The 8,430-nt window shown below is 39.3% G+C and overlaps 2 protein-coding genes across 2 annotated transcripts in view; one reads left to right on the top strand and one right to left on the bottom strand.

The window, feature by feature from the left end:
- The window catches only part of DTYMK (deoxythymidylate kinase), a 150,027-nt gene extending 148,999 nt beyond the window's left edge, over positions 1 to 1,028 (bottom strand). Inside the window, exon 1 of the mRNA XM_053709885.1 lies at positions 561 to 1,028. Within this exon, the coding sequence (XP_053565860.1) occupies positions 561 to 690 (130 nt within the window). The 5' untranslated portion in view covers positions 691 to 1,028. The remainder of the gene's footprint in view (positions 1 to 560) is intronic.
- Positions 1,029 to 1,096: 68 nt separating this feature from the next.
- ING5 (inhibitor of growth family member 5) overlaps positions 1,097 to 8,430 on the top strand; it is a 66,702-nt gene continuing 59,368 nt past the window's right edge. The window contains exon 1 of the mRNA XM_053709884.1: positions 1,097 to 1,268. Coding sequence (XP_053565859.1) covers positions 1,232 to 1,268 — 37 coding nt within the window. The 5' untranslated portion in view covers positions 1,097 to 1,231. The remainder of the gene's footprint in view (positions 1,269 to 8,430) is intronic.

Here is an 8,430-nt window from a genome sequence, read left to right as displayed (position 1 = left end):
TATAAAAATCCAGTATGAAAACTGTTTAAAAACTTACTTGAAGCTGTCAGTTTGGCTCTGTTGAAAAGGTAGCTGGAAAGCCCACTGCAAGTGGCAAATAAGACCCTCCCCCCTCTTTTGCATATGAAAAGACCCTTTACACAAACAGGAGCAAGCTGGAGAAGGTAGCTGACAGTATTCACATAAAACTTTGGGGCTTTGTTAGGAGTCTGAAAATCAGAGCAATGTTATTTAAAAATAAGCAAAACAATACATTTATTTAAAAAAAAAACTTTATGGGCTATATAAATAGATCATCTACAAAACATTTATGCAAAGAAAAAATGAGTGTATAATGTCCCTTTAAACTTTACAATCACTTTAAGTGGTATGCATTTAAAAATAGAATGTTCCCTATACATAGAAAACTGCTACTCAATATTACTTAAATTGATTACACTTTTTACATTGCTGGTATGGTATTCGCAATTTTACTTCTACTGAATGCAAAATGTCAGCAATTCCATAAACAAATATGCTGCAACTTGCAGGTCTTCAAAATGTCTCAGAACTTTGCTCACCTGGAAACCGCAGTCCCTCTGCCCGATATCCCCGCTCCTTCAAAGCTTCAACCAGTTTGCGAACCTGAGTGCTTTTTCCAGCACGGTCGGCTCCCTCTAACACTATCAAAGCTCCCCTACGCCCTGCCATGTTTAAACCGGGTAATAGTATTTCCCGCTCTGCTCTCCCACGGCACGAACCAATTGTATACGTTTAACACCCTGGTAAGCGACAAATGGTCTTTTGAATGGTTGTTATGTCACATCCGCATGCAGAACTTCCGAGTTCCGACGTAATGTAGGAAACTGTAACTCGTTCATTTTCCAACAGGGTGTTTCAACACTAATTAAGGGGGCGTGAAACAGAATCTCAAATCGTTCAATTTTGGTTTTCAGAACTGTCACAGTATCCTATTGTAATTCATAGGTGGGTTACTCCGCGCCAGTCCCAACATTATAGTGGGCAATACCCTGACTGTGCCGAATTTTCTGGCTACGCCCCCTCATCACAACACTCAGTGGGAGGGTACTAACTGTGCCACGGCTGCCTACAACTGCAGTGGTCAGGTCTCATGAATAGTAATAAGGTAGACGTCTTCTAACCCTCCGCCGGAAGCGCGCTTCTCATGAATAATCAAGCGTACCACTGAGCGGGTCAGGCTGCTGAGGGAAGAACGGTCGCTTTTGGGAACATGGCGACGGCGATGTATTTGGAGCATTATCTAGATAGTAAGTATAAGCGTTTAATGGTGAAATATGGTATGTAAAATGTAATCCTATTACACAGTATATGAAATAAATGTGATAACAGGGTATCAAGCGTAACATTATAACTGCGTCACTAGTTTACGGGCGCGTGATTGTAAGGTATTGAAGGGAAGCGTCATGACGCTAAAAAAAGCGCGCGTGCGCGTATTTTTCCTACTTTTTTTTTTTTTCTTTTTCATCGCCCCCCTCCCCCTAACTTTATTTGTATTCTATACTTGCTAACAAGTTGTGCTAGGGTAGAATCCTATGTTTGCTTGGTTTTTTTTTTTTGTCTCTCTCTGATGTGTATTATTTTGTTATCGTAAGACATTTTCTGGCACAATGGACAAGGTTAAAAAATAAGTTAATCTTCTATGGTGTTAGTGCTCATTATTTTTGCAATGTTTGCCACTGTTTAAAGTGATGGTAAACAGTGTTTTTACTAAGTGCCACCTGAAAGGAAATGCTTAAAAATACAGTCTGACGTTTTTAGTTTTTTTTTTTCTTCCTTACCTTCAAAGTGTATATATTCCACTCTCTCTATTCCGTACTCTCTTGCATCCTTCCTCCGGCCCCGCACCTCAGTGCTATATATATATATATTTTTTTTTACTAATAGGGATGCAATGCGTGCCAGTTGACTTTATTTAATCCAATAGTGTACCGGTGTTCTATCGAGAACTCCAATACATTAAAAACTCCAATCTGACCTCACTTCCGGTGATTCCATACATCTGATTGGTCACTGTCCAGTGAATGAAAGGATTCACAACCAATCAGATGGGCACTGTAATCGCCTATCTTCACTATCTATTTTGCCTCTGCCTGGTGGGGTTCAAGGGGGGCCAAAGCCCTCCTTGTAAACCTCATTCCCCAAGGTTTACTAGGGGTGTATGCCAGAGGATCGTCGGTGCGCCCCCCAGACAGAGGCAAAACAGATACTAAAGTAGATGAGTCACCGGGTAGTGACGTTAGATTGGAGTTTTTGAGGAATTGGAGTTCTCAACAGAACACTGGCTGTAACGCACATGCACTACACTCCCGCTCTCGTCATCCATCCCAGAGAAGTGTCAATATGTGCGTGCATGAAAATCACACACATGCGTACTAAGACCAGAGGGAAGTCCACATTGACGAAACGGTAAACACTGAATTGTAGATTTTGTTACGATTTAGTGTTTACATGGATTTGTGCTAGAAGCTTCTGCTCAATATGCAGTGATCACTATGTACAAAAAATTTTTTCCATATATAAAAATATTTAAATTTTGTCCTTTTAGGTGTGATGCTCATTCTGAATAAATATATATTTAGTTTTCCTTTTATCTATACTATAATCTCGTTTGTAACGCGTCCGTCGGTGTCGCCAGTTGCGCGCGCATCCTCAAAAGAATTTTTGCAGCACGAGGCAGCCAACAGCATGTTGGCTGCGCGCAGCCAAAATAATTCACCTGGATGCAGCGTAAGCGGTGGATTCTTTCACCACCCTGCCATTTTCCGAATCCACCGGGATGCAGCGAAGGCAAATGGAGCACTACAAAAAAAAAAAATGCCAGCAATAAGTATTTTTAAAAATTAATAAATAACCACCCGTATTAAGAAAAAAATAAACTAACCACCCGCACGAAGTATTGAGAAAAAAGCCCCATCTAACTAATAAAATTATTAACCCCTAAATCCGCAAACCCCAAAATCGCAAACTACCTAATACATCTATTAACCCCTAATTCGCCAACCCCCCACAACGCATTAAACCTAATTTATCTATTCACTCCTACACTGCCAACCCCCACAACGCAAAAAACTAATGACTAAGCCCCCTAAACTAACACCCCCTTAATTACAATAAAAAAATACTACATTACAATAGAAAATAGAAAATATTACATTATTCTAATTACAGAAAATATCAAAACGCTAACATTACAAAAAATAATAAAAAACCCGAATCTAATGCTAAACTACCAATAACCTTTAAAAGGGCTTTTTGTAGGGCATTGCCCTAAAGAAATCAGTTCTTTTTTACATTACAAATAAACAAAGTCCCCCTAACTGTAAAACCCCCCCACCCAACCCCCATAATTAAAAAAAAAAAAAAAAAAAACCACTAATAAACACAAACTACCCATTGTCCCTAAAGGGGCATTTGTATGGGCATTGCCCTTTAAAAGGGCATTCAGCTTTTTTGCTATTTTCCCCCCAAAAAAAACCTAATCTAAAAAAACAAACCCCCAAACAATTTAAAACCTAACACTAAAGCTTCAAGTAAGTACTCACGGTTTCAGAAGTCCAGCAGAGAAGGTCTTCTTCCAGGCGAGTCCATCATCTTCATCCATAGCGAAGGTGGAGCGGCGGTCCGGAGCGGTCTTCTCATAAGTGGCGATCCTCTGCGGCAGCACACTGAAGATTGAATTCAAGGTATGCCATATTTATTGGGGTACCTTGAATTCCTATTGGCTGAAAATTTCAAAATCAGCCAATAGGATGAGAGCTACTGAAATCATATTGGCTGATTTGAACAGCCAATAGGATTTTAGTAGCTCTAATCCTATTGGCTGTTTTGAAAAAATCAGCCAATAGGAATGCAAGATACCCCAAATTGCTTGTGGTACCTTGCATTCAATATTTAGTATACCACGGACATCGGATAAGAGGAACCTCCATGCCGCCGAGGACCGCCAACGCCGCAACAGATGACCACTGCCGAGGATCGCCACATCTGGGAAGCCTGCTCCGCTGTGGATGAATATGATAGACCCGCCTAGAAGAAGACCTTCTCCGCCGGACTTCTGAAACCGTGAGTAGTTATTTGGGGCTTTAGTGTTAGGTTTTACATTTTCTGGGGGGGTTTGTTTTTTTATATTAGGTTTTTTTGGGGGGGCAAATTGCAAAAGAGCTGTATGCCCTTTTAAGGGCAATGCCCATACAAATGCTCCTTTAGGGGCAATTGGTAGTTTATGTTTATTAGTTTTTTATTTTGGTGGGTGGGGGGTTTTACTGTTAGGGGGGACTTTGTTTATTTTGAATTTGAATGTAAAAGAGCTGATTTCTTTAGGGCAATGCCCTACAAAAAACCTTTTTAAGGGCTATTGGTAGTTTATTATTAGATTGGGGGTGTTTTTTATTTTGGGGGGGGGGGTTATTTTTATAGGGGTTTTAGGTTTCATTTTATTATTTTGGATAGCTTTGTTTATTTTTCTCTGTATTTTTACTTTATTTTTTTGTAGCTTGGGGGTTTCATTTTTAACACACAGACTTATCTCTGGGCAGACTTATCAACTAGTTTTATAATAAATAACTTACAATAGCAAAAGCAAATCAGAGGGGTGATTCACGGTTTACCTGTATTGGGACCCTGTAAAATTTGAGCATGCACATACAAATTGGAACACGGGAGCGTCCATCTATTGCAAGGTAAAATAGAACTATCAGTCATAAGAATACAATTCGCCCTATTTGTGACATTAGAATAGTATATCCCTCTATAAACAAAACTATGTTGAATCCAGGAAAACCGGCAAGGGCAGAGTGAAGGCCTTTGACAGGTAGAAAAATTGATATTTCGAAAAGATAACAAAATATTAAAAAAATAAAATGAATAAACAGGTTTCAACACCTGCTAACACCCTAAAAAGACAATTACTCCTCCAAGCAAATGTCGAGAACAAAAAGAATACTAATACAAAAAAGGATAGCGGTAAAAAGCTGGTTGAAAATGCTACAAGTAATGTTAATATTACATATATAATTATATATGTATAGGAAACACAATGTGTGGTTAAAAATAATAAATATTATGGAATAAAGAAACATGAAAAAATTGATTTGATGTTTAAAAAGAAAAAAGGTGGCAAAATGGTGATTGATTGATTGCTTAATCAAAAATTTGAATCTTTTGTGTCACTTCAAGAATTGAGTGAGTGTTAAAAATATTTATAGATCACAAAACTAATAATTCTCATGATGTTCTTTAGAATACTTAAAAGTGAAAAAAGTGCTAATGACTGATGTCAATATTTTCCGTGTTCCATAAATACTTGATACACAAAAATAAATACTTGAAAAGATTAAGATGATTAAAATAGTATTTTACTGAGATGAATTAAAATATATATTTGTCTTTGCAAATTGATTTCTTAAAAATAGCAAATAGTCTAATGATAAAGAGTTGGACAATACAAGTTGAAAAAATGATAAATATATTCAGCGAATATATAAAGATAATTACAAGTTAGTATGTACCAATATAAACAACTATTAGAGTGTAAGAGAAGTATGGAATTAAAGGACCAGTCAACACCGTAGATCTGCGTAATCAACAAATGCAAGATAACAAGACGATGCAATAGCACTTAGTCTGAACTTCAAATGAGTAGTAGATTTTTTTTTATTTTTTTTCCTAACAATTTTAAAAGTTGTGTCTTTTTCCACTGTACCATGCGACAGCCATCAGCCATTCCTAAATGCATACACACTTATTTATTCTTGCACATGCTCAGTAGGAGCTGGTGACTCAAAGTTTAAATATAAAAAGAATGTGCACATTTTGTTAATGGAAGTAAATTGGAAAGTTGTTTAAAATGACATGCTCTATCTGAATAATGAAAGCTTAATTTTGATTGAGTGTCCCTTTAATACATATGTATGCAGCTAATGTGACAATATGTTACATTTAAACTAATTTGATTGTGGCAGTTTATGCAATTTGTGTAACAATATTTTGGACACAAAATTTATACTTCAGGACACAGTAGACACTTAGCTGAATGGAATTATATACTTCTTTTGAAATAACGAGACTTCCCAGGCCGAACCGCTGAGAATTTATGGCTGCTCCTCAGGAGAGAGATTAACTTCCCCCACCGGGAAACCGGGTAAGCAGAGTATATACTGAAATTCTCTGCATAAACGTTCTTAAGCATGGAGGAGGACCTATGATAAGTTTCGAAACCTATTTGCTGAATTTGAACAGCAGATGCATCACAGATTTGACCGTCTCATGGCTTTAGCAGGTGCTCCTGAAAAGAAGACTTTTGGGCCTACAGAGGAAGAGGATGCAGTTTCAAGTGTGCAGCATAAGGCTCAACAGATGTTATGAGGGCGCACCTGTCGGTACTGCTCTATCGGAGAGGGAGCAGCAGGAGGCTAACTCTGGAGAGGAAAGCTTGAGAGGCACATGTGAATCTGGCTCAGCGGGAATACGAATTGTCTGAGAACTTGCTTAGTCGTGCAGGGGAAAGAGGCCGGCTCCCCAGTGTATGGCTTTGCGGGTGAGTACCGGGTGCTGGTAGCCCGATGTTACTCTATTACCCTGGGATTCTGCATAAGCTGTGGCCTAGAGATGTGGCGTGCGCTGGGCTCAAATAAAGACTCAGCCCCATATTTGATAGATTTCTTACCGGGAGGTTCTCAGGACAGAGTCAGTGTTGGATGATGCATTCACTATAATGGTGGACCCCGGAGTGCCAGGTCTGACTCCGTATTTAACCATGAACGGCACCCTTTCCTGAGCTTCGATCCTGGACATTATCCTAAAAGATGTCTACTCTATTCTGAGACTGTCATGTTCTGTCTCAGGATATCATGTGAGAGCCTCATTGTCTGGAACAGTTGCTTTAAAGGAAGATTAGTAGAAGCCATACTGATTGAAAATGAAAACAAATTTATTTAAACAACAGAATACTTTGTTTAAGCAAATACTTGCAGAATATTTAAATATGCTACTCAGGTATGTTAAGACCACATACAGCAGGAGTGAAAATAAACAAACAAAGTAAGCAGAGATGCAGATTCAAAAAGGAAAGTCTTTCTCCTACTAATTGCTGAGTGCAGGATTTGCACAAGGCAGGATACAAACTTGCAAACTGGTAACAGGTTTAAAGGTAAAGTCTCTCTCCTTGTAATTGCTGAGTGCAGGAATTGCACAATGCAGGAAACAACTTGCAAACTGGTAACAGGTTTAAAGGTAAAGTCTCTCTCCTTGTAATTGCTGAGTGCAGGAAACAAACTTTAAGATTGGTAACAGGTTTAAAGGTAAAGGCTTTCTCCTGGTAATACCTTGTAAACAGGTGCAAAGGAAATCTTTCTCCAAAGAAATACAGGAAACAGGTTCTGACTTGACAAAACAGATCCAATGTGAAGACACCAAAGCAGACTAAAAGCCATCCTTAAATAGGGAGGTTTTGCACAGGGTTGGTTCTGATTAATTCCAGAATTGAGAACACCTGTGTGTTGCACAGGTGTAATAACAAGTAAGGCAAATAGTTATTTATCAGATCTTTTAAGATCCATGCTATTGCTAGAACTGGCTGTGGCTCAACACACAAGCAAACCGACTTGCAAGCAAACAGGAATAGTAACCACAGAGCCACAGGTTCAAATCCCCACACAGCCCTTCTTAGCAGAATGCCTCCCAGACCTTTTCTTTTTAATCTGGAGGCTTGGTTCCTGACAGATGCCCCCTCCAAAGAGCGCACTCTGGGCGCTCAAAGCCTGTTCAAACATCTGAAGGTGGGATTTACGAACAAGTGTTCCATTTGAAGCCCTAATACAATCAGATGGAATGGATTCTTTGCTTGGAACAGCTGCCTGAGATTGGGGACCCTTAGAAGATATCCCTGTAGGCATAACAAGAGCTGAAAAACCAAGACAGTTTTGATTTAGAGGTTCCTGATTATACCCAGCAGCTTGCAATGGACTGGCTGATGGGCAGGGTACCTCCGGGTAGGAAAAGAGCTCTCCTTCAGAGTCAAGGAATTCGTTATCTGGGTCATATTTGCCTGATGGGTAGAGTACCTCCGGGTAAGGTATGACCTCTCCTTCAGAGTCCAGGAATTCATTTTCTGTGTCATTTATATCCAATTCAACCATCTCATCCAATTCTTTCTCAGTCCATGAGTAGCTGGGTGAAGGTGGTACAAGGAGGTGTGGATCTTTAGAATTGGCAGAGTCTGATTCAGCTGGAAGGTTTGTCACTTTTATGTCTGATGAGTGACTTTTGTTAGCTGGATCTCCAGCCAGGGCAGAAACAAGGTAATGTGCAGGATTTCCAGGAGGTATTTTTGCAGAGTTCCCCAATGTGGTTGATGCAGAAACAGACGCAGTGGTATGGGTAATGGATGTAGTTGGAGTTGTACTCCCAATG

The sequence above is a fragment of the Bombina bombina genome, chromosome 4 (genome assembly GCF_027579735.1).
Source record: "Bombina bombina isolate aBomBom1 chromosome 4, aBomBom1.pri, whole genome shotgun sequence".
NCBI classification, from domain to species: domain Eukaryota; kingdom Metazoa; phylum Chordata; class Amphibia; order Anura; family Bombinatoridae; genus Bombina; species Bombina bombina.
This window is presented reverse-complemented; position numbering and strand designations above follow the sequence as displayed.